Source organism: Mauremys mutica, chromosome 7, assembly GCF_020497125.1.
Source record: "Mauremys mutica isolate MM-2020 ecotype Southern chromosome 7, ASM2049712v1, whole genome shotgun sequence".
NCBI classification, from domain to species: domain Eukaryota; kingdom Metazoa; phylum Chordata; order Testudines; family Geoemydidae; genus Mauremys; species Mauremys mutica.
The window spans coordinates 86,852,778-86,879,364 of NC_059078.1; the positions used below are offsets into that span (position 1 = coordinate 86,852,778).

Here is a 26,587-nt window from a genome sequence, read left to right on the forward strand (position 1 = left end):
TGGCACCCCGGGACCCCTACCCCATCCAACCACCCCTTCTCTCTGTCCCCTGACTGTCCCTGGAATCCCTACCCCTGACTGCCCCCCACCGCCCCATCCAACCCCTGCTCATTTCTGACTGCCCCCCCGACCCTTGGCCCCATTCAATCCCCCTGTTCCCTGCCCTCTGACTGCTCCAACACTAGTCCACCCACCTCAACTCCCCTGCCCTCTTCCAACACCCCCTCCCTGCTCCCCTTACCTTGCTGCCTGGAGATGGGGGCCCAGCTGGGCTGGGGCTGGAGCTGAGCCGCGCCGCTGGGCCCGACCCGGACGCGGACCCTGGGGCGGCAGGAGCCCAGCCCCCGCCGCGCCGCCCGGACCCGGAGCGGCAGGAGCCCAGCCGGACCTCCCCTCCCCCACTCCCCCGGCCCACCTTACCTGCCTGCCTGTTCAGGCTTCCCGCGAACATCTGATTCACGGGAAGCAGGGGCGGGGGAGGAGAAAGGGGCGGAGCAGGAGAGGAGGGGGAAGTGAGCTTGGGCCGGAGCTTTTGTTAAATTTAGCAGCCCTTATAGAACTGCTGGAACAACCGGTTCTAAAAGGGCTGCTAAATTTAACAACCGGATCGCGCGAACCGGTGCGAACCGGCTCAAGCTCACCACTGGAGGCAGGTGTTCTGATTTTAAACTTCTGGGCTGTGTCATGTCAGCCACTGAAGAGGGCCAGGCACCTGAGAGTCCTCCCTTTGAGCTGACAAGCAAAGATGGATGAGAGGAGGAAGAAGGGAAGGAAGAAAACAGCTGAAGTAATAAAGCAGCTCTCCATTTTACAGCCTTAGGAGCACAGATGGCAGTTGTGAGCCTTCCTCTCTCTGCCCTGCTGGGGTGACACGCAGCATAGCTGCAAGTCAAAGGCTCCATTCAGACCCTGCTGCCAGCTCCTTCTCTTTCTTCACACTTCTCCCCACCAGAAACGTTAGTGAGTGAAAGGCCCTCCCCCCACGAACTAGCCTGATAGCTGGAGGTTGCTATGCTGCAGTACCGCAAGGGAGTTGGGGTTCAGGAGAGCACGACAGGCTGACTGCATGCACAGCTTTCTTCTAGCACCTGAGCCTGGTCCCTGTCCTATAGGACAGAGAAGGGAGAGAGAATGTGTAGCTCTATCGAACACACCAGAGAAAGAATGTGATGTTAGAAATTTGCCTTTCCATGTCTAATAACTGGAACGCAGAGGAATAGTCCTTTTATGTGCCAAGGTCAGAGACTGTCTCTCTCCCGCAGCCTGAAGATATGTTCAGGGAGAGAGAAAAAACCTTTAAATAAACAAATAACTGGTGAATGACTCTCTTGTGCTTGGGAAGGTCAAGTGACTGGCTGAGCAGAGAACTGACTCCCTCTGTCTATCCCAGGGCTATGTACAGAGAAGGTAGCCATCCAGCGTGATTCCCATGAGCTGCTAATGAATTCAGCCCTGCCCTGAGGGACTGCTCCAGCAATGAGACAGAATTCCAGTCTCTAGGCCAAATCCTAGCCTGATTTAAGACCCACTGAAGTCATATGTGATTGCAATAGGTGTAAATCATGGCAGGATTTGGCCTTCCATATCTAATCACATATCTCACGTTCATCTACCAAATAACCTCAGCTCTGACTATTGCAACTTTTCTCTCCATCTCTTGGGATGAGAGGACCTGGTATCAGCTCCCACCTGCGGCGGGGGGGGGGGGGGGGGGACTGAAACCCCCATATTTACTTCTCATTATGCACAGGTCTGATTCCAGATGGGCTCCCCAGAGGCAACAGCCATTCTTTTATGCCATTGCGACATGTACCCTTTCACTTCCTGTGCATTTCTGTGATTTCCCAGGCCATAAAATTATATCCAAAGCCTTTGTCCTGTCTGGGATTTATTGTGTGTCTCAGGGCTAGGCTACACGAGAACGCTACAGCTGCGCCACTGTAGCCTGTCTGGTGAAGATGCTCTCTCGTCAGCACAATAAAACCCCCTCTACAAAGGATGGTAGCTATGTCAACATAGTGCCATCCACACTGGCGCTTAGGTCAGTATAAGTTACGTTGTGCAGGGGGTGGCTTATTCACACCTCTGCGCAAGATAACTTCTACCACCATAACGCAGTGTCAACAAGCTCGCAGCTTGTGAAATGGGCCATTTGAAAGGCTGTCATTTAAAAAGTGCTACAAAGAGTTCCATGTCCTACACAGCCCGAGTGCGCCAATTTTTGAGGTTTTTTTCACCCATGCTTTCCTTAAAAATAAAAAAGACATTTTCCTCCTTCCTATTGCTGTGCAAAGCCCCCCGACTCTCCCAATAACAGGGAACAGTGAACCTAATCTGGTTCAGTTAGAGAGCGTGGAGGTGTTACTTGTAACAACAGCAGTTAGCAGTTTCGAGACAGAAGTGTGATTTTTGTTTGTTTCTGGGTGTTAAGAAAAACAGACTTCTCAAAACAACAGCATTTTGTTTGAAATCATAACTGTGCTGCTCTGAGTTTAATTGTTTACCTTTTTTCCATTTCTTGGGATATTTATTGTCTGCCTGGTTTTGGGTGTAGCTCAGACTCCCTGCTAATAAAATATTTCCCCTCTTTTTCATATAATAAATAAATAAATTCCCCTTGCAGTTTACAATATTGAACCCTCCATTCTCTGAACGGTTCCACATGTTGCAGGAAGTGGCAGCCTCTTTCCTGCCGGACTGCAGCCCTTGTAGACAAAAAAATAAAAATAAACTTTTGAAAAGCACAAACAAAACAAACAATAGCAATAATAACGCCTCACTTCTCAGAACCAAAGTGCTGGTTGGAGCTCCAGGTAAACACACTCTCCCCTACTGACTGCACCAGAATTGTTTCCACTGGGGGCTCCCTGCTGGAGCTGGCAAAGTAAGTTTGATTAAGGAGCAGTATGGATCTGATTCATGGTTACCCTGCACCTTGGTGCTGATCCAAAACCTGTCAAAGTCAGTGGGAGTCTTTCCATTGATTTAAATGGGCCTTGGCTCAGGTCCACTGGGTGATCATATTGTGTAAACCGTTTCTGTTTTGTTTTGGGGACCATTTACAGCCACTTTATACTGATGCAAATGATGACACAAGGTAGAAGGCAACTGGAAATAGGGCCCCTCGTGCTGTACCTATAGCTCTTGTTGTCTTGAGTATATTGAAGAAATGCTCCAGTATGCATTAAGGCCCTTATTCTTGAAAGCACCTCTGATCAGGACAGCTTTTATGCATATGCTTAACATTAAGGTGTGCTTAAAGTTATGCCATGCTTAAGTGCTTTCCTGAACTGAGGCCTAAGTCTGCTACCTTTCCAAAGGTAAACAAATTATAATATAGGATGAGGCAGTTAGAGGACAGAATGTGAGTATTAAAGAAAGAGAGGTCAAAAATGATTGTTTGCACCAGAGGGTCTGTGAGCTTGAAGGAGGAAGCTGTTGTATATTTGCCCTTTATGGTTTATATACCTATAGGTAGTAATTTAAAATGTGCTCTTCAGTGGGTGCAGAGCTTGAGTTTCACAAACAACTCCACACGTGAGTTGCAAGGGCATACACAGAAAAGCCCCCTTTGAAGCATATATTTGTTAATTTCTTTTCACTTCTCTAAGCTTCATTTATACTAGGGGTCCCCAACGCGGTGCCCGTGGGCGCCATGGCGCCCGCGGAGGCATCTAAATGTGCCCGCGTCCTGGCTGACAGTCAAGCATCCACTGAAATCGGTGGCATTTCGGCGGCGACGCCTCTCGATGACGCCGCTTGCCACCGACAAGCGACGTCATCAAGCGGCGGCGACACCGAAATGCCGCAGAAATTTGGCAGCATTTTGGCGGATGTTCAACCGCCGCCACGGTCCTTCGTCTGGCGCCCGCAAGACGAAAAGGTTGGGGACCACTGATTTAGATATAAGTAATTCCTTGAAAAACTGTAAAGATAGTTTAGGCCCAAAATTTAGGGATAGAAAAATAAATGTTTTTTTTGTTTTGTTTTGTTGTTTTTTACAAAACCTGCTATTAGTCAATTTTTTCATGATTATTTTTAAGCTCAACTGGAAACAGTTTCCACCTTTTTGTATCAACATTCTCTTTGCAATATCTGCAACCCAAACACTGCAGAAAGAATTGTGCTAGTACAAGGGAGCTGAAAAGTGAAACTGCCCGGCATAAGTGCGGGAACTGGGGGTGCTTCTGCACTCACTGGCTTGAAGAGGTTTCCATCATTTACAGTTTGGTTCAATGGCTTTCAGCAGCCCCACTATAAAAATTGTTCCAGCACTCCTGCTGCCTGATCTGTTTTCATTGGTTACTTTCTGCATCTCAGTTTGGACAAACTGCATAACTGGAGTAAAATAAATTCATATCTTTAAAAAACTATTTCAGTTTAACAATATAAGGTGTTGTTAGTAACCCTGGGAGGGAGATGTGGATTGTTGCTCTTTTTTAAAAAGAGAACTGTGATGGGGTGTGTACTCCACACAGGCCCTGAAAGGGTTAATGTGGGCCTGAGGGACCAGTTAGGGTACCTGGCTGTACCTGGAGGGAAAGCCAGGCTTAACTGAACAAGAGACTCAGCTGGGCTGGAGCAGGCTGGATTATAAAGCCAGAAAGTTTGCTGGAGAAGGGGACTGCAGGGAGACTCTGAGGTTGCTCTCTGGGAGCACAGAGGAGGGGAGATGAAAACCCAAGAGGGAGAATAAGCACCAGGATTCTAACCCTAGAACAAGGGTCAACCCCAGAGGAGTTGTGGGGAAAGGAAGCCTGAGAGAGCTAGGTGGGAAGAAGCCCAGGGAAAACAGCAAGGGGTAGGACCATGCAGACCTTGGCTGCTTGTTACAGGGTTTCTGGGCTGGAACCCAGTGGAGAGTGCAGGCCTGGGTTCTCCTACCAACCACTGAGAAGTGGCACAGAAGCCCTGGAGAGGAGCTCTGGACAGCTGGTTTGGAAATTTATTTTGTTGCCCTGAAAGGGGAGGACTATAGTGATCTTGCCGGAGGGCCAAACCACAAAAACAGAGCCCCTTGAGTCACAGAGAGTCAGAGACAGCAGAGCATGCAGTGAGCAGCGGAAGGGGACACGGGAGTTGGACAGAGCTGTTCCCCAGAGTGAGCAGGAGGAGGTGCCACCTAGCTCTCCCTGTGACAGGGACACTGTCAATTTTTACATGGGTGTCGGTTGGGGGCATACACTATGTTACGGTACACTGAGGGCTGAGAATTTCAGCCATTATCCTGCATTTATTTTTGTGTTTCTCTTTCCGTTGCTCCAACAGGGGTGTGCTCCAGCACAACAATGGCCATAAACAGCATGTGCCTGGATCCCACTCCTGCATTAGCGTCTCCCCTATGCTGATCACCCATGTCAGCAACAGCTTACTCTGTCTATCTGCTGTCCAGCTCCAGTTTACCAGTGCTCCCAGGCCATGTCCATGGATCCATAGGCGATTAGGGGGACTGCTCCCCTGCCCAGCTGTGCCCGCCCCCACCCTTGTGCATGAGAATTCTGATATTCTCTCATGCTAGTGCATGAGATTAGGAAGTGAATCCAACCACGGATGAAACTGACTGCCTAAAGTACTGATAAATGCACAAAGTAAACACACTGAAAAACAGAGAAATGTCTCTTGCGATCTCTCTACATTTGAATAATCTGTGACAACAGGAAGTAAAGATAAGTTTCAGAGAGAAGTTTGCTGTGTTGACAGTATCCCTTTAAATTTGATTTAAAACAAAAAACCTGATGCTGCCCCTTCAAAAATTACTAAAAAAACAAAACAAAACAAAACAAAAAACACTCCCAGCTCAGATCTTGTTCCATGTTTCTTCCCTGAGGATGTATTTAAGGGTGAAGGGGACTCAGTGGGTATCTCAGAATAATGATGGGGCTGAAAAGGAGTCTGAAGACCTCTTCTGGAATAGTCTCTGGGTTGCCCCACGAAGAGATCAAACTCCAGGAAGCAAAAACCTAACCTAACTGTGGATTGGACAAGGGTCAGCACAGGCTAGGAATTTGTCTGTTGCAATCTGAGACCATCTCTTTCTGTTATGGAAACTATTCCTATTGCCTAATTTTGGATGAGTTCCCACTTGCCTGCATCCCAGTCTCTCTCCTCCCGCCTCTCCTGCCACAAAAAGCTAATTGGTACAAACTACTCCCCTTTGCTTTGGGCAGGAGAATTGCTGGCAGCCTCCAACCAGCACTTCCAAAGATATACAAACAATAGCAAGGACAAAATATAAATACTATTACAGAAACACCCTGCCACCACCAGCCAAGAAAGCTTTCAGTATCGATCTCTAGACCAGCAAATGATCACTGAGGAATCCAGCCTCCACGGTGGTGGAAGACAAAACAACTGATGGCACCTTGGAAGGAGACCAGTTGAATCCCCAGGGATAGAGAGCATTGCTTTCGCTTTCTCTTTCTAAGTCTCTCTCTCTCTCTCTTAAATAGTGTTTTCATTGTCTCCAGGCCATCTCTTAGCTGCTGGCTTTGGTGCACTTGATAACAAGCAGCTAAGGTGGAAAATGCTGCACCAGTGCCAGAGATCATGGTGTGGCTGTTTGCTGGCTCTGCTACATGTTTTCCTGATGTCCTGGCATTTTGCTCTTCCGAGAGCATGGTCTGAGGGAGTGTGCTCACCCTTGTAGGACTCAGTCACATCTCTCAAGGTTTAACAGGCTGTTGGTATATTTAAAGGTCCACAGACATGCACAAAGTGTCCGACATGAGTGTCTGTCAGCATAAGGCAGCAGCAGTCAGGATAGGAGGAGAGAGTCTCCCAGATCCTCTCACTGGGGATTTACTAAGAGGTTTCTTGGCAACAAACCCCAACCAAGTCCCTTTCTGACAGTTCCGTCAACCCAACCAAATACAGCTTAGCGAGGTCTTTAAGTTTGCCCAAGGCGATATCAGTGCAACCCTTGGCTCCTCTCACCTCCTCGCTCATGCTCGGCGAGATGAGGGCTTTTAAAGTGTACGAAGATTTTTAAAACATACAGTTCTCTCTTTGGAGGTTTAGTGCAGAAATGTCCTTTGAAAGAAGGGTGGCGCTTGTGCAGAGAAGAAAGCTAAGAGGCGAGGTATGGAAGCTAGTACCTACTGCTTTGGTTCTCCCAACTGCCAGCTTCTGAGCTCTATTTAGTTTCAAAGGGTGGCCACATTATAATCCATCTCGACGAGCCAGAGCTCCTGGCTGTTACTGCATTCCCCCTGCTGTCCACTGGAGATTCAGAAAGCACCTCGCTAGGATGAGGAGTGCATGGCAAACACAAGCCTTATAAACGAGGGTGTGATGCGTGTCAGCAGGGGACAGTGGCCCCTTTCCACTTGCCCCTTTCCTGCTTCCCCAGCTGTTCTTGTGCTCAGGTTTTTCTTTTTTCAGTCTAACCGTATGTTTCCGTACAGAAACCCAGCGATGAGAGCTCTTACGTGATCCAGAAGGCCCTCCTTTCCTCTAGCAAACTGATGGATCTGTTTGTGAGGGTCTCTTGGTCGCTGGCCAGTTTGTAGCCAAACAGATTCATGGCTGGGCCACAGACGCTCTGCACCACCTGGGCCAATTTGAAGGGGATGCTGAAGCGCCACTTCTCGAACTGCTCCGAAGAGTTCTTCTGGGTGGAGTAGATGCCATTGCTGTCCTGAGGTGCCTGGGTGTTCTTCTGGATCCATTCCTCCACCTGTGGGGTGAGGCTGATGCCAGCAAACCTGTACATCTCCTTGGCATTTTGGAGGGGTGACCTGGCAATATCCTCATAGCGGATCAGCATGTAGCGGCCCCGCAGCCAGGCTGGCTGTTTCAGGCCAAGTTCAGCCGAGAGGCGGATGCTCTCGCAGTTCCCCCGCAGCCTCTGCACCTCATCCTCGTTGAGGGGAGCTGCTCCTTCTGAAGCCCATTTCTTCCAGGTTTCATACTTGCCCGAGAAGGCCACAATGCGAGAGGCCAGCACTGCCCGAGGGTCCCGCACCAGCTGGATGATCCTCATGTCTAGGCGAGGGTCTTCAACCAGGGGTCGTAAGAACTCCAGCTGCCGAATTCGCACTGTCTTGAGTGCCATGTGATTCTTGTGCAGGCAGGCTTCTGCAGCGAGGGTAATGTTGAGGGGGCCACAGCGGCGGTTCTTGCAGTGGTACTTCTCAAAGACCTTCTTGACAAAAGGGGTGCAAACAGGGTCCTCGCACAGGGAGCGGCTTGAGCCCCGCCGGAACATATACGGGGTCAGGTGCTCCTCAGGGAACGGGGTGATGAAGTTCTCCAGGATGTAGAGGTCACAGAGTAACAGCTGCTTCAAGACATCTCGGTAGACGAGGGCCGATCCCACCGCGTTTGCTCCGCCTGGCTCGAATGACACTGTCCTCTCGATGTGCCACAATGGCTCAAAGAGATAGAAAATGTTGCCCTGCTGGTTGAAGAACTCTCCCACAAAGGAGGAACCTGTGCGGGTGGTGGCCATCAGGAGCACATGTCTCCGGGGTCTCTGTGCCACAGCAGGCTCCCTGGTCCCTCCCAGCTGCAGGGTGACATTCTGAAGCCGGCTCTTGAGCTGAGAGAAGGCAGAATCCAGCTCGCTGAGGGACAAGAGGGACCCATTTTCTGACAGCAGTAGGCCAGGGTCTGTGCTGTTGATCTCCATCAGAGATTGTGGGGCTTGCTTCAGCTTGTCTGACACCCTGCAAACAAAGAGAACAAAACCACAAACAATGAGGCAGTGGTTAAAAAGGGAGACATTTAGATTTTCACCTCTAAGCACCTGAGTTCATCTTATTTCACCTGAGGCCTAACAAGTTCAGTAGTTTCAATTTACTCCCTTGTGCCCCTCTGTCCATATTGCAAAGCCAACACAGACTGGCACAGCTGGCAGTTTTGGAGTAGCAGTAAGCTGCAGGTCGGGATTAATGGGCAGTGGTGGGGCTGTAAGAGAACCCAGGAGTAGAACAGCAGGACATGCTGCAGGTCAGGACTGAGGTGATTTTGGTGTAACTGCTTCAGGGACATTTGCACAGAATATATCCACTCTATTCATCCTTCATTTTCTCAACTGCTAACATTTATCAGCTTTTAAAAAAGAAAAGCCCTAAGGCAGGTCTACACTGGAAACTTACATCGGCATAGCAACATCTCTCCGGGGTAGGAAAAATCCACACCTCTGAGAGACATAGTTAAGCTGACTTAACCCAGTATAGACAGCACTGTGGCCAGAAAAAGTCTTCCGTGGACCTAGCTACTGCCTCTCAGGGAAGTGAATTAACTACAGTGAAGGGAGAACTCTCCTGTCACTATAGTGACTGTTTGCACTGAAACGCTGCTGCAGCTGCACCACTGCAGGTGTGCCACAGTAGCATTTTAAGTGTAGACATGGCCTAAATAAAAACCCTCTTCATTCCCTCAGTATGGGCAAGTTGGCAGCTTCAGCTAGACACTTTGGCATCTCCTCACTTGTCATAGTCTACCTGGCTATGATCTTCTATGATGCCCATCTCCAGTGTATTTGTCTTGCGCATTCTCAAAGCATGAGACTTACATATTAATCCAACTATCCTGGGGGTCACTGGAGATAACCAGGAAACTAAGGCATAAAAAAATTTGGTTGATTGGGCAGGCTGTTTACTGAAAGTGGGGAAACAACTGGAGGAACCAATGCTAAGCACTGCTGGGAAGAAGGCCTTTCACTGTAGCCAGTTGTAGTGACTGACTGGGATGGTAATGGAAAGAAGGTGATAGGCATTAATGGGCTTCACATTCCACGAGGGAGAAATGTATCTAGTTGTACATGGCTTTGGAAGGCTGGCTGCAGAAAGGTGAGGTGAAGGCTACATCAAGGATGAAGAGAAATCCCCAATCTCCAATCCCCAATACAGCAAGAGCTTGCTCTCTCTTTTTTCCTACCTCGATATGATATTGTTTTCCTTCTCGATAATGACAAGAGCTACAACAAACACCAGGAGAATGGCATACTTGCTCTTCATTCTCAGGCAGTGCCGCAGGTCCCGGATATCCTGGGGTCCTTTATCCATGGGGAGAGACTGGGGAGTCCAAGGTCTTGCCTCAAAGTCTCTCCCCCTCCAAGGAGAATAAAGGAGCACCTCCCCCCCGCTCCTTGTGCTCTGCAGCTACCTAGAAGGCATTGTCCAGTTTTAATACTTCTTGATCAGACAGGTGGCACCCTTGCCTGCACAGAGAGAGAAAAGGGGAAGTGTTAGTGCTGGGAATGAGAAGATGGGTTGCCTGGAATAAACCAGTTTAAGAACTTAACTACTGCAGGGTCAGCATCTTTCATATGGTGGATGCTTTAGTTAGAATTCAAGAGTTACACAAAATGCTGACCCAGGGAAATCTCCATCGAGATTGACCCCCCACCCAATCAGTGTGATATTTTCTCCAGTATCTGCTCAGAGGCTTTAATAGGTTGCACCACACAAACAGAAAGCACTTTTCCCGCTCACCCGCTGCTGACTCGGACAGTCAATAAAGCATCTCTTTACTCTCTCAGGAATTAAAGAGCGAGAGAGCAGGGCTCTACATCAAGGGCCTGGTCATGATCCCATTGCACTGGAAGAATAGGATTTCAAGTAACACTGATTATAATTGGCAATTCTCAATTTAAATAAACACTCACTCCTGCCAAGCCCACAAATGCTACCCACTGCAGTCAAAAATAGTCCCTCACCCCTCCCCAAGGCAGTAAAACATCCCTAATGTTGTCTGTCTCTGTTTACAGTAGACTGTGTGCTCCTCAGGACTGCAACTGTGGGCTTAATTCTGGTCTTACACTTGTGTAAATCAGGAGCAATTCCACTGAAGTCTCTGACCTCACACCAGTTTCACCCAGTTCATTATCAGGCCAATATGTCATCTTCTGTGTCTTGCAGAGCCGTGAGTGACCGGTTAGTGCTTATGAATAATGATAAAATGTAATACATTTTAGATAGTCAAGAGGGGCACAGGATTCATATTCACTTCTCTAGAAGCTTTGCCTGGCATCAAGCTGTCAATTCAAAGATACGGCCTTTAGCTATTAGAGTTCTTGTCCTCACTTTCATCTCTCCTGCCCTGACTGTTTCTCAGTAGTTTTAAATAGAAGTAGGACTAGCTGGCTCAGGTGACTTAGGATCACCTGGGGGCAAATTTGGATCAGGTCAGTAACGTCAGAAATCACTGCACCAGCCCAGCTGCTTAGCTTTTCTGGATAACAATTGGCAGGCTCCCATCGGTGAGCAGGGGGTCCGCATCAAAAACCCACCAACACAACTTGCACTAAGTAGCACGCTTCCAGACAGTCTCAGCAGAGGAGCCAAGGATTCTGAATAATTCACTCCCCATAGCCACTCTCTCAGCCCCGAACACAGGTCTTTCAGGTCAGGTTTGCAGGACATTGTCCAACCCATCTGTGACAGCTTGCACTATGTGACTATGCAGCGCCTCTCGCTATGACACCTTTCCTGAGAAACATCAAGTCCTTCCAGTGCAACTAGAATGCTTGTTCCCAGTGGATTTACTTTACTTTCGCAGTTTGGCATTTATCAAATGCAGCCGTAGCGGATTCTCATCTTTTCCCTATAGGGACTGGCGTTTCTCTAAACACAGACCTTAAATGCAAGAGGCCAAATTACCCCCTGCTATATCTTCACTGAATTGTAGGGACATCTTTTCCCTATAGGGACCGGCCTTTCTCTAAACACAGACCTTAAATGCAAGAGGCCAAATTACCACCTGCTGTATCTTCACTGAATTGTAGGGATGGATTGGCTGAAGTACTCTACACATCTAAACTGGCTATCAGGAAGTTTAGACTTGAAATTAGACAAAGGTTTCTAACCATCAGAGTGAAGTTCTGGAACAGCCTTCCAAGGGGGCAAAAGACATATCTGGCTTCAAGACTAAGCTCGATAAGTTTATGGAGGGGATGGTATGATGGGATAGCCTAATTTTGGCAATTAATTCGTCTTTGACTTCTAGTGGTAAATATGCCCAATGGTCTGTGATGGGATGTTAGATGGGGTGGGATCTGAGTTACTATAGAGAATTCTTTCCTGGGTGTCTGGCTGGTGAGTCTTGCCCACATGCTCAGGGTTTAACTGATCGCCATATTTGGGGTCGGGAAGGAATTTTCCTCCAGGGTAGACTGGCAGAAGCCCTGTTTTTTTTTTTGCCTTCCTCTGCAGCGTGGGGCATGTGTCACCTGCTGGAAGATTCTCTGCACCTTGAAGTCTTTAATCCATGATTTGAGGACTTTAATGGCTCAGACACAGGTTTGATACAGGAGTGGGTAGGTGAGATTCTGTGGCCTGCATTGTGCAGGAGGTCAGACTAGATGATCATAGTGGTCCCTTCTGACCTTGAAGTCTATCAGTCTGTGAATCTCACATAGACAGATAGAAAGCAGAGGTCAGGAAACTGAAATGCATCTCTGGGCCTCAAATCTGGGGAAGCAGAGACAGCATTGCAGTGCACCGATAATGCTTCCTGTCACCTGAGGATGACTGTCATACTGCAGTAGAGAGGAAGGTGGGGAGGGGGATTCCCTAGCTATAAGTGAATCAAAAATGTCAGGACTTGATGTTTTGGAAACATACTCCTCCGTTTAGTCCCTGGAGGGAACTGCTCCAACAACCAGGAAAACATCTGCTGCTCTCAACATCTGGAGAGCTGGTGTTAAGGGCCTATAAACAATTTCCTTCTCCTGGATGAACAAAATTTCAACTAACAATGAGTGCAATAAAAACGCAAGGGCCTCCTTCTCTTTATAACCTCCATCCTGCTTGGGAGGAACAGCTGTTGAGAGCATCCACCAACCTCTGCCCCTCATATCTCCGTTCCCGAAATAAATCTTGTGAGAGACCCCTTGCTGCACACTTCCCCTCTGGCAGCATCCATCCCCTACCCCCATCAGAGTCTGAGTTCCCAGAACTGAATACAACCACCTACATTTTACACGCACAGCTTTCCACCCCACCAGCTGTTCAATTGCTGTGCCCTACAGGCTTCCTTGTGAACCACTAATGAAGGGCTGGAGAAGGGGGGCAGGATGACACAAAAGGGGAATCCCAGAATGGAATAGGCAAAGGGAGGCAGCCCTATTCTCCTTCATCCTGCCAATGGACAACAGCCATTGCTCACTCTGATTTGTTGGAACAGTTCCAGATCCAACACACCCTGTGTTCCAGTAAAGGCCCTGTTCCCTTCACACTTGCCTGCCAGGACTAGCCCTGGGAAAGAGAGAGCACCTGAAAGTACCATCTCTTGACAGGCTTGGTGCAAATGGAATTCCTGTTACATTAGTCACCATTCCAGCCTGATGCTGTTTTATGCTCAGGCCCCAGCCTGGGGGCAATATATTTTTGGAAGGGAGTTTTACAGATTTCCAGCTATTAAAAGGAAACAATGTGGCGAATCAAAGTTTTCTGTTCTATCCTTCTCTCTTAATTTCCTAGAACACAAACAGCATTCTCACTTCCCAAGAAATTTCACCAGTCCTTTGCCTGTTGTATAGACAAGTTCCTTTTGGGGTTTTATTTTTTCTAAGTGATAATTTAAAAATGCTTTTTTGCTGATTTAGAACTCAGTACCTGTACAGGGGTCGTAATTCCTACACATGTCCAAATTTATACTGTTTTGACTGGAGCTGTGTATGACTTCTCTCTGTTGCCAAGACTTCAGATACCTTTTCTATGGCTTCAGTTCAACAGAACTCTGCCTAGGCTCACCAAGAGGTTTGTGGAACACAGCAAACTTTTCAGTGAATGCTGGCCCAAGTACTGGTTTAGTAATGAAACCCCCACTCTTGGCAGATTTGGCTTGGGTTTGTGTTTCAGTACAAATGTGTGTGCAGCTCCAATCGTGATTCCAAGCTACAGATCCATATGATCACAAGTATGAAGTTACACGGTACATGGTTCCTGCTTTGGATTAAAAGTACTTTTTAAAAAGTTATACACAAATGCTGTGGACACAGCATGTTCATCCCCTGGGAACAAGGCAGATTGTAGGGTAGGCCTAACACATGATTTAAAGGAGACTTTTTCTTAACTAACAGCAGCTTCTTGTTTGGTGGTATTAATATAACAATTGTCATACAGAGTTTTTCCATTTTACTTATGTGGAAGCCATCTAATATTTTCTTATGCCCGAGATTATGCTGTTCCCCAAATGTTCCTAATGGTATTGTCACATTTAAAAAAGGCAAATATCCAGGCAAGCTGTGAACTGTCCAGTCTCTCATATGGCTTAGTCAACCCCCATTTAAGACAATGGGAGTCTTGCCATTGACATGAATAGCAGTTACATTTTTGCAGTGCAGTGTTGTCCTTCGCTCACGCCATTTGACAGGGACCAGGAACTTCTCCATGTTAATCTTGGCTCTAATAATTATTCCATTTGTTGCCATGGGCAAGTCACTTAATCTTGCTGCCTCTGTTTTCTCAACTGCAAAATGGGGATAATAATTCTTAACTATCACAAAGGAGAGTTTAGATTGCACTATATTTGTAAACCATTTTGAAGATGAAAGGCAATACATGATGTAGGTGCAAAGTATCCTTATTACGAGAACGTGAGGAAGAAGGAGTAAAGATAGTCTTGTGATTAAGGCACGGGACTGGAATGCAGGAGATCAAAAATCAGTTCTTTGCTTTCCCACAGACTTCCTATGTGACCTGGGTAAGTCACATAATCACTCTATGCCTCAGTTCATGAGTAAAAGGGGATAATACCTCCCTGTCTTACAATGTAACCTCCCAATTTGTTGATGTCTGTCAGGTGCTGCTCAGATACTACAGGGATGAGGGCAATGTAAGTTCCTATATGGATAATTAAGGGCAATTACCATTTATAGACATGATCCTCCTGCATCAATAAAACAGACTGCTCCTCTCTTTAGAACTGGCACCTTAGGCCTGGTCTACACACGGGGGGGGGGGGGGTGTCAACCTAAGATATGCAACTTCAGCTATGAGAATAGCGTCGCTGAAGTCGACGTATCTTAGGTCAACTTACCTCAAGTCCTCATGGCGCGGGGTCAACTGCTGCCGCTCCCCCGTCGACTCTGCTTCCGCCTCTCGCTGTGGTGGCGTACAGGAGTCGACGGCAGAGCGATCGGGGATCGATTTATCATGTCTTTGCTAGATGTGATAAATCAATCCCCGATAGAGTGATCACTACCCACCGATCTGGCGTACCCTAAGTTACAGTTTCTTTGCAGTTCCCCGATGTGTGCTTTCATATTTAATCCCCCCTCCTTTTGTCTTTGCTTGTACATTGTCTGTCAGTGTGAATACAGGACAGTTAGGGTGAGCACCTCAGTCATCAAACCAACCTAGAGCAGCCTGGGGCATTTTCTCCTTGGCTTTTGTTTGCATAAAAGTGTTTGGGGGTGTCTGATTTGTTTTTTGCACTCAGTCTCTCTCCATTAGGTGAGAGCAGGAGAGACTCATGAAGAGCACAGCCCAGAAATGTGCATTTGTGTCACTGTCCCTACAAATGCGATTATGAAACTGATACCTGGGAAGATCACACACACTGCTTTGTAGAGACTCTGCTTTGTCCTGCTACACAACTGCACAGACCAGGCAGCCCCCTGCAATTATAGTGTCACAAAGACTTTTGTTTTGCCGTTGGACTTTGAAAATCATTTTGTTTCTTTTCTTTTTTATATATGGGTGTCTGTTTCCACAGTACAAACTGCCTGCCAGCAACACACTTTCAATTTCCCACTAGTTAGAGCACAGCTGCTTCACCCCTCCCCCCAGCCTATAGCTTTCTGTCAGTTTCTCAGACTGTGCGGCTATGATGATACACGTCAGTCACAGGAAATGTTTCTATTTGGGTAGTGTCTAAGAGCAAAGGAACTTAGGTTTTTGCAGCAGCTTTCGTTGTGGTGGAGGAGGGGTATAGACAGATTAAAATCTCTCAGTACATTTTATTTGATACTGTTTTTCACACAGTATTTTTATTCCCCTTTTCTACTCCATAAACAAATAATTAATAAAATAATTATTGACAGTACATGGAAAAAACATTTGCCCCTCAATGTACTGGGGGTAAACGTCACCTAGATTTATTTATTTATTTATTTTGGCTTGATTCTCCATTGCCCTGTTCACACCAGTGCAACATAAATGAAAAGTGGATATAAACTGCTGCCAAATTGGAATGGTTGGTATTTTGCATCCACCTATGCCCTATGCCTGCAAAGAGCAACTGAGAATCATACCCTCAGTGTTTAAAACTAAAAGAAAAGGAGTAAGTGTGTCAGGGACAAAGAGTGGAACAGTTTGCCTAAGACAGTCAATCACTAGCCATCTTTAAATAGAAGTTAGATACGTTTGTTGGAGAAAATGACACCGAGACTCATAGACTTTAAGATCAGAAGGGACTATTCATGACCTCCTGCATGTCGCCGGCCACAGAACCTCACCCACCCACTCCTGTAATAGACCCACAACCTCTGAGTTACTGAAGTCCTCAAATCATGGTTTAAAGACTTCAAGTTATAGCGAATCCACCATTTCCACTTGTTTAAACCTGCAAGTGACCCATGGCCCATGTTACAGAGGAAGGCAAAAAACCTTACATATGTTCTGAGGCAGGAGGCTGCAACAGATAATAAAAAAAAATCCTTCTGACCATTCCAGCTATGATTCTGTGAGGTTCAAATAATTACATTTCAATTATTTTTTCAAATGAACTATATATTCATTAAAATGGCAAGGAGGCTGGGTTATAATGGTAGCACATTTTCTATAATGAAGACATTTTTCAGTCCGTTTGGATTCTGTAAACTGCTGCAAACTGGTTTTGGTAATACTTGTCTGGAATTTATTCCCAAACCTACAGAAAGTTTATCACTCTCTATTAATCTGATAGAATTTAACAGAGAATTACATCCCTGCTATAAAATTACACAGGATGGTTTAAAAAACCTATGGGAAGGATATTGTTCTCTATTAAAGTCTATATTGCATTATTGATTTTTATGCCTATTAAATTCTATAGCCCTTTTCAGTAAGGACTGAACATGGGCTGAGACAGGGCCAAGATTGGTTTATTTAAAAGCTGAAGGGTCTGGTTGTAAATGACTGAAATTCTGGCATAAGGCACCTGATTACTAATGCATAGTTATTTCTGCTACAGTTAATAAGTGAATGATACACTTGCTATTACAGCATCTCAGGAGCTGTGATCTAGTTATGAGTGCAATGGCACTCCCATTCTAAATCCCATCTTTCCAGTCACCTACAACTTTCTCAGAAACTTATCTTTAGGCTGAAATTGCTAATGGTTAAAGCAGCCTTGTCTGCCCCTTCTCACACTGGACCCTGATTACCTTTCCTCTCCTGGATGCTACTCTGATTTCCTGGCCCAGCTATAATCAGAACTGCACTATTCCAGCCTCTGTCTCAACCATCAAGCAGAGATAGGGCTGGGAAATTCATTTTCAATCTAATAAATAAAGGTATTGATTTAAAAAACAAACAAAACACAACAAACAAACAAACAAAACACAACAAACCAACAACCTGGGTGTTAGCCTTGAGGCCCCTCCATATTCTGCTAAGCATGACTTTCAATGAGAACCAACTTTTAGCCTTCGAACTAGTCACCCGGCCTGTGATGATGACATAATCAACTCCAGTAGCGAAAGAGCCTGTTGTACAGAACATAAGCAAGAATACAGAGTTCTAATTGCTGTGAAAACCATGGCTCTGACTACTCTGGCTACTGTGCTACTAAGGGTACGTCTACATTACCCGCTGGATCAGTGGGTAGTGATCGATCTATCAGGGATCGATTTATCGCGTCTAGTGTAAATGCAATAAATCTATCCCCGATCTCTCTACCGTTGACTCCTGTACTCCACCACAGTGAGAGGAGGAAGCAGAGTCAATGGGGGAGCAGTGGCAGTCGACCCCACGCCATGAGGACGCGAGGTAAGATAATCTAAGATACGTCGACTTCAGTTATGCTATTCTCGTAGCTGAAGTTGCATATCTTAGGTCGATCCCCCCACTAGTGTAGACCAGGCCTAAGATCTCAACCTTAATGTTGCGGTAACAGTTTTGTGCATGCACTTTAAATGAATTCCAAGTGTTCCTGATAGCCTGAGGAAAAGGCAAAACAAACCCCGGTGAAATCCACAATGAAGTCAAAACCCTCTATTTGGAATCACAAGCATAATGGGTATAATTTCATCTCTAAAATAGGGACTTTTGCACAAGAGAATAAAACCCTTAAGAGGGTGTCAAACATCGTGAACTGTTTATACTGAACGTCACACATGCAATCTTCACCCATATAATATGTGTAGCCTCTCCTTACTAATTATGCTCACACATCTTGTCCTGTACATTGTGTTTGTACTCTCTCCCCCCAGGCTGAGCTTTTGCTGTTGATAACATGACACAGCCTGGCCCTAGAACAAACATCTAGAAAGTATCAGAGGGGTAGCCGTGTTAGTCTGGTTCTGTAAAAGCAGCAAAGAATCCTGTGGCACCTTATAGACTAACAGACGTTTTGCAGCATGAGCTTTCGTGGGTGAGTACCCACTTCTTCGGATGTAGTCTCTTTTGGCAACTTGCTTGGCTTTGCACTGTCTAGTGTCTCAGAGACAATGTTACACACAACAACCATGAATACAAAGTCATTTAAAAAGCAAAAGAAAGAGACTGAAATGTTACATTTCTTATTTCAGATCTTCACTCATACAACACGCTCTGTGTTGCCCTGTGTTCTGCTCTTTATCACAGAAAAATAGAGAGAAAGTTTCCTTGGTGCCCCAGCTCTCTCTCTCACAAGCACACACGCCCCCTTTTCAATACTCTCCAGGTTCACTCAAAATATCTAACGAATCAATAAAAATATTGTCCTTCCTTAATCCTAACACTGACCTGGTAAACAGTTTATTGCAAGAGATCAACCAAAAAGACTAGAAAAGTGTGACAGTCACTCTTTGCTTTGACTACATTGATTTTCAGAGGGAAGTGTTTTGTGTCAGAGAGAGGTAGGGAAAGGCTCAGAGGACAGTGGCTTGTAGATTCAATTGTACACTTGTAGCATGAGAAATTCAGGGATATGTTAGCATAAAGATCAAATCCCCACCAGCAGGGGCTGGAGAGAACACTAGAACTGAATGAACACGGAGACTCAATTTCCCTCTAATGCAGAGAGAGGGGCTAGTTAACATCCCATGTGTCAGGGTTGAAATGAGGACAAATTTAAGGTGAGACAGGTTGTTCATGGTGAGTTTGATTTTAATTAACTCTGGCCTTCTGCTTTGCTTCAGAGAACAGCTCTAAGGATGGAACAAAAAACAAACCAGCAAGAATGTTTTGCTTCTTTCCATTCACAGTCTTGCCAGAACATGTCTAACATGGCTAGCATATAAGAAGTCTAACCCAGGTAACATATAAAAAGTGCCATGGCTAGAAGATGAATTCCAAACTCAGGTCTCCTTCTAAATCAGAGTCATAAATACCTTGCTCAGCTTGGGAAAGCAATAGCTGTGGTTAGCTGGGAAGTTTGAAAGTCAAAAGTGAAGTACTGAGCTCTAGAGAGTGGAGAACATACCATGAGGAAATTAGCTACCCCTCACCTTGCCAAAGCTTTTAAACTGGACTAGCCTCTCTGCCCCCATCCTTCTGGCCTGGTCTGTTGTTCCAGGGCAGGGTTTCACAGAAAAGCAGCCTCCCTGACCTCTGTCTCACCACAGGCCTCCTTTTAAAAGTCATATTTCTGTTTATGAGTTTTACTATGGATCATTAAAAGTCTGCAGTGGCTCATAAAGCAACATGATCTGCAGTTTAATTTGAGGCTCTGCTTGAGGATGTGCCTCCAAACAGCTTTTCTCCTAGGAAAAAGAGGAAGTCAAGGGCAAGTGACCAGAAAGAACCTTCCCTAGGCCGTTGTTCCTCTGTCTGTATTTTAAAATATTTGGACACAGAGGAGTGGCAGTTGAAAAAATTCCCAGTTTTGTCAGCAGTTCTGTGTCCAGAAATAGGCAAATTCCAGCATTGACTCTGAGAATCTCACATGTCTTTTTGTTGTCCTAGCCAAGGACCCCACAATTCAATAGCTATCCCCTGCTGTGGTCAGAGGAGATTCATTCTCCATGTTCATGCAGCTCTGCTCACGTTGCTCCTCCAATGGCCCTGAGCTATAACTGTTCCTTTCTGGGAGCAGTCTGCACACAGATTCTCCTGCTCCTTTTCACCGCTCCATCAATGTATCACTACCAACATGCCCAGAAGGAGATACTGTATCTCTGCACTCCCCTGATTAACCATGCTTCTCTGTATCACAATCTGACCCTTTTGAAGAGATGCAGATGAAATGCTAGGATACAGCAGCTGCCAGGAGGGACAGAGCTAAGTCTCTGCTGACAATCAAGACAATCTGTGAAGCAAAACAGCAATTGTTGCAAAACAATGAAGAATTGATTTATCAGGCAGGACTTCAGCAATACAGAGTAAAGTCATACAGTGTGTCAATCTAACACATATCCAAGAAATTATTTACAGAGTCCAGTTTCTATGACTACAAAACCCCATGAAATCTATATCTATAAAAGTAGATCTAAGTGACACGCTTGCAGTTTGTAAGAGCAACAAATTGTTACAGAAAAGGATGTCATAATTAGCACATCATGTAGTTCTAAACAGTATTCTACATGAGGATCAGAAATTCTAGAAATGGGAAAGACCATCTATTTCATCCCTTTCCAAGGCAGGATTTCTCCCTAGTGTACTTCTTGTGCTCTGTTCAGTCTAGTTTCAAATGCCCCAAGCAACAGGTATTTCCTAAGGCTATTAATAGTTACTAATTTCAGTCACTCTGCTGTAGCAAAATATCCCCTCCTACTCCAGAGGCAGGTGGAGTTCAGTGATGCTTTTTCTGGTTTGTAAAGTGCTTTGGAATCCCTAATATTAAAAGTGCTAAATATGTGTGCAGTGTTAGTTTTTATAATACATCTTCAAATATCTCCAGATTTAGCACTTTTTCTCAAGAGGGAGAGGGCAGATTGGGGGGAAGGGAAGGGAAGGATGTGTAGATGAGCAAAAAAACATAAATACACTAAGATACCATATTATATAAATGGTGGGATTTTCTAGTGCTCCTAACTCCCTTAGGTGCTTAAGTCCCAATGATTTGTAATGGGACTTGCGCTCCCATTACATGTTTGAAAATCTTCCCTTAACTTCTCTAAATAAAAAAACAAATTGCATTTTTCTTTCTCTGTGTTTTGTTTCCACCAAAATATTATAAACAAGGTTACACACACAAACTGAATATAACACATGGCTTCAATTTCATCTCAAGGTTCCAATGATTTGAGCTTTACCCTTGTGGTTTATATTGTCACCACTGATGAAATAGTGCAATTGGATATAAGTTATTCCCATTATCTAGTAGGGGAAGGGCCAAGCCTGTATGATAGTTATTGTTTGACTGTGTCCTGCAGCAGAATGTGAACTAAAAAACTCTACTAGAAATTGCATCAGGCCAGAAAACTCTTGTACTTGGTCTCAAAGCCAAAAAAATACATTTCTGGCATTGTATATCAGGCTGTCACTCACTATATACCCTTTCTGTTGTCAAGGAGAAACAACAGAGAAAGAAAACAATGCAGAGAACAAAGAGCAAAGGGTCAGATGGAGAGGAATGTAAGAAGAGAGCTAAGACTGACTCAGGGTATGGCTACACTTGCAAATTTGCAGCGCTGCAGCAGGGTGTGAAAAAACACCCTCTGCAGCGCTGCAAATTGCGGCGCTACAAAGCGCCAGTGTAGTCAAAGCCCCAGCGCTTTGAAGCGCTAATGTAGCCATAGCCTCAGGCCTTGTCTACACTGCCACTTTACAGAGCTGAAACTTTCTCGCTCAGGGGTTTGAACCCCCCGAGCACTGCAAGTTTCAGCGCTGTAAAGCTCTCTGGCATGACTCCCAGCACTGCTGAGCTACTCCCTTCGTGGGAGTTGTTTTTCACCAGCTCTCCCAGCGCTGGTGCCGTGACTACCCAGCCATGTTAAAGCGCTGCCGTGGCAGCGCTTTAACATTGGTAGTGAATACATACCCTTAGGTAAGGAACAGTGCAAAAGAACTATTCCTAGAAGACAGCAATATTTTTTTAAGGTCACAAAAAAAGGCAACAGAAAGACAGATATATTTTGAGCTGCTGCAGAAAGAACAAAGGTTCATTCACCGATTGCAATTCTCCAGAACAGCGGAGATTCCTTGTTCTCCACAGAAGAACCTTCAAAGACAGACATGAGGATTTACTGTTTTAGAGGCTTGGTTCAGCATGAGTGAAGTCAATGGGAGATTTCCCACTGAACTGAATAGAAAGCACGAGCAGGTCCCTACTCAGTAATGAAGAAGTAAACAGCAAACTGAGGATGGTAAGCAGGACAAAACAAAAACACAGACGCTTTCCTCTCAAAATAAAGTCAGTGGTGGAAAAGCCAGTTGTAACATAAGAAAATTCACATAATAGTCAGTTTGCATTTTAGTCAAAAGAAAAAGATTTGCATAGCAAGTGAGATTAGAAGTTCTCCCTTCTGGGAGGCAACTTTTCTCAAACCGGATGTGTGGTGCCTGGTAAAGCATTTGTTTTCCATTGTGCAAAAGGATTGTCTACTAAATAACTTTGGGGAATGCAAATAACTATTTTTGTGGACATTTTTTCCCGTGGTCCAACAAGTTTCACCCCATCCTTTTCCCATCACTGTTCAGTTCTATGCACAAGGCATAATATCCTGTGTACGCAGAGCCAAGTAACTGTCTTCCTACCCAGATCCAAAACCATTCTCTTCTCGTGCCAGTGTAAAACCGGCATACTCCACCAAAGTCACTGGTGCAGGTGAAAGGAGAATTGAGCCCTTTGATTCCCAACCCATTCCTTGCTTTCTGTTTCTCTTTAAATAGCTGTCACTCGTGACTGAAAGGCGCAAAATCAATCAACGAATCTGTCTCATCATGAACTGATGCTCTAATGCCATGGGAAGTCTGGCTGTTCCAAAGAAAGGAGTAGTGCACACAATGTATTTTGGGAAAATTGACTGATGGGTATTCTGTAACTACCAGAACTGCACAGATTGTTGTTACTGGGTTTAAAGTTTATATTTACATACAGACTTTTGAATATCAATTGGCTCAGAGGGAGTTGCTTGCTAAGAGTAGTGTAAAAACAAACCTGCTATAAGTGGAGGATCTGTGTACTGCAATTGTAGTTTTACACATTGCAATGTATGGGAACAATTCAGGATTTTTGCTGTGCATCAGAGCTATAACTGGGTTTAGTGTATTTCAGTTAAAGAATGAGCCTGGCAAAAATATATTTAGCTTTATACACACATATTTTGGAGATATTCTGGGAGATTTTCAGATTTGACAAAGATGCGTAAATGTGTGCAGTTTTATACTATCACTGACGAATGAACTATTTCCATTGGTGGTAAAAGCCCATTAATTCAATTACTTTTGTTTGAAGGGAAAATCTGCCCTTGTGGCTCTAATTCTTAGTATATAGGCACCTGATATAGGCACAAGATCTCCATACACCCAAATGATTTATGGAAATCACATTCTAGTTTTCAAACATAAGACTACAGCACAACTACCCAATAATCAATCCACAAATCTTGGCCAAGTGTGATACATGGCCCTTTCAAGAAACACTTCATTTAAGAGCTGCAGCAGAAACAACTATACACAGTTATTTCACTTTGGGTCGTACTAGTCAATTGAACAGAACTGGATCCAAAGGTTGTTAGAGTGCTTCCACTTCCTGGCTCCATGTGTATAAAGCAGCCTATTGAGAAGCTCAGTGCATGTCTGCCACTTGGTTTCTGAAATTTTGGTTGCTTTACCTTTGTAGTGATCAGTAGTGAAAGAATCATGCATCAGTTTGTATATTTAAAGCTTTTGTTAGTTTAATTTGTCAGCAAACCATTCAGAGGGAATGTGTGTTTGGGACAGCTGCCTTTTGGTTTACTAGACTCTAGGGTTGCCACCAGTCAGTTTCAGCCAGACAGTAAAACTTTCAATTTTCTGCTCAGTGTCTAAGTGATGACAGAACTTGACAGAATATTTGAGCAACTGAAAAAGGAATAAAATATACAAAACCTCTCTAAATAACCCCTCAACTCTATTCTGCTCCTAAATTTAGTAAGGCTTAAAAATCCCTTCTGAGCCTCTGATTTCTTTGTTGTGAGAGAAATTTTGTTTTAATTTTAAAAATAAAAATAGCTCATTGTGGAGTTAAGGAGCCCAATGCAGTCAAGAAGACAGGGCAAAAGTACACTGTGCTTTATTCCTTCTGTCTTTCTCAGATAGGGTTGGGTGGGCAGGCCAAAGGGCAGCGTGGGGAGCATCACATCAGTTGAGCTGAGCAAATACAAAAGCATTTTTTGCAAATAGTTGCTCAAATAATCAAATTTGCTGTGACTGTGTTTATGGTACTTTTTTGTTTGCTTGTGGAGGATATTGCTGCAAATGTGTTTATTGGCAGAGAATTCACTGTTTTTGTGGGCATTCTAAGCGTATATGGGAGAATATTTAAAGAAAATGAATTTCAAACCCATAATCACAGATACCTGCACCAGAAACTTGATTCTAAGTATCAAACTCATCCACTCAGAGAACTGAACATTACTATAAATCCTGGGTGGCCAGTCAAAGCTAATTAACAATGCTTCAACTTCTGATACTCACGACAAACTCCTTGCAAATAAGGCACAGCCAAAAATTATTCACTGAAATTATTCAGTGAATTATTTCAAATAATGACTATGTTTGAGAAAACAGATCTATTCACAGACAAGTCACAAACTGAAAAAGAGGCAACAATACTTAAATTATTTGCTACAAAATATGCACCCAGTTCTATCCATCAGGAGGAAGATTATGCTGATGCCCCAGAAAAGGAATGAGGAGTCAGGTATTGTGGGGGAGAAAAGTTATGTAGACTATTGCCCACTCGCTTTAACTGTACAGAGAAATTTGAGTTAGTTGATGATCAGACAGAACAGGAAGCAGTGCTGTGCTTCAGGACCACCGTCACCTCACTCTAGAATGGAACGGCTGACCCTCTCATTTGTTGTATATGCAGCAAAAGAAATTTTTGAAACTCAAGCCATTCCAGACACACACAGAGCTTGTTTTCAGGAAGAAATCTCCACTCTCAACCCCTCAGTTACACAGCTGTCCAAGTGCATTATGGTTTGTGCCATGAAACATCAGATGCCCACCAGTTCTGGAGACAGGCTACAAGCTTGGATGGGCCAATGATCTGGTAAAGTAGAGTATATAGTTACTGGTAGCATTCTGGTGTGTGTGTGTGCGTGTGCGCATTTTTGATGGATGAGAGCATTGTATACTTTGTGAGTGCTAAATTTCAGAAAACATTAAGTGACAGTTGAGCCACCTTCTTCCAGATGAGATGTAAAAAAGCAAGAGTGATGACTTCTGGTAGGTATTCATTTAGCTCCCATGTCTGCCAGGAGTAGGGATTGTGACAGATATTGAAACTGCTTCTCGGCTCTATGAGCTAAGATGTGAAAAAATTATCTAAGTTACATCTTTGGGGACCATACTGTATATAGCTTATGAATGGTTTATGTATGATTGTGTTCTACTCTATGGGGGAGGGCTACCACACCTCCTACAGGAACTAAAACCACTGTATGGGGCAGGGGAGCAGTGATTAATGTGAATCACTCTTAGGTTTCATATACTGGTTCAAACTTTTCTATCCAGAGACCAACAGACAAAGAGCTTTTAGCACAAACAGGCTGTGTTCTTTCTGATCCAGCATGTCACATTAGCCCTTTTGGCCACAGCATTGTATTGGGAGCTCATGTTCAGCTGACTGTCCACCACAATCCCCAAATCTTCTTCAGAAATCATTGCTTCCCAGGATAGAGTGCCCCATCATGTAAGTATGACTTATAGTCTTTGTTTCTAGATGTACACATTTACATTTAGTCATACTAAAAGCATGTATTTGGTTGAGCCCAGCATACCAAGTGGTCTAATTGCTCTGTATCAGTGATCTGTCCTCTTCATTATTTACCATGCCCTTAATTTTTGTGTCATCTGCAAACTTTATCAGTGATGATCTTATGTTTTCTACTAGATCATTAATACCAATGTTAAATAGCAAAAGGCCAAGAACTGATGCTGTGGCACCTCACTAGAAACATACCCATTAGATGATAATTCCCCATTTGCAATGACATTTTGAGACCAAACAGTTAGCCAGCTTTTAATACATTGTATGTATGACACGTTAATTTTATCTTTTCAGTTTTTCAATCAAAATATCCTACAGCACCAAGTTACACCGTACATAAGTCTATTATGTTGACATTATTGCCTATTATCAATCAAATTTGTAACTTCATCAAAAAAAGATCTCAAGATAGTTTGACAAGATCTATTTCCATTAATCCATGTTGACTGGCATTAATTATATTACCCTCCTCTAATTTGTTACTGAGTCCCGTATAAGTTTTTCCATTATCTTGCCCAGAATTGATGTCAGACTGACAGGTCTATAATGACCCAGGTCAACCCATTTACCCTTTAAAAAATATTAATACAAC

General features: G+C 44.6%; 1 protein-coding gene across 3 annotated transcripts in view; it reads right to left on the reverse strand.

Annotated features, from left to right (window-relative positions):
* Window positions 1-569: 569 nt before the first annotated feature.
* The window catches only part of CHST3 (carbohydrate sulfotransferase 3), a 48,872-nt gene continuing 22,854 nt past the window's right edge, over window positions 570-26,587 (reverse strand). For 2 of the 3 annotated variants that reach the window (XM_045025618.1, XM_045025619.1), the window contains exons 2-3: window positions 9,883-10,165; window positions 570-8,666 (exon numbers count right to left, since the gene is read on the reverse strand). In XM_045025618.1, coding sequence (XP_044881553.1) covers window positions 7,424-8,666; window positions 9,883-10,010 — 1,371 coding nt within the window. In that variant the 5' untranslated portion in view covers window positions 10,011-10,165 and the 3' untranslated portion in view covers window positions 570-7,423. The remainder of the gene's footprint in view (window positions 8,667-9,882; window positions 10,166-26,587) is intronic. The other variant, XM_045025620.1, reaches the window with a different exon arrangement.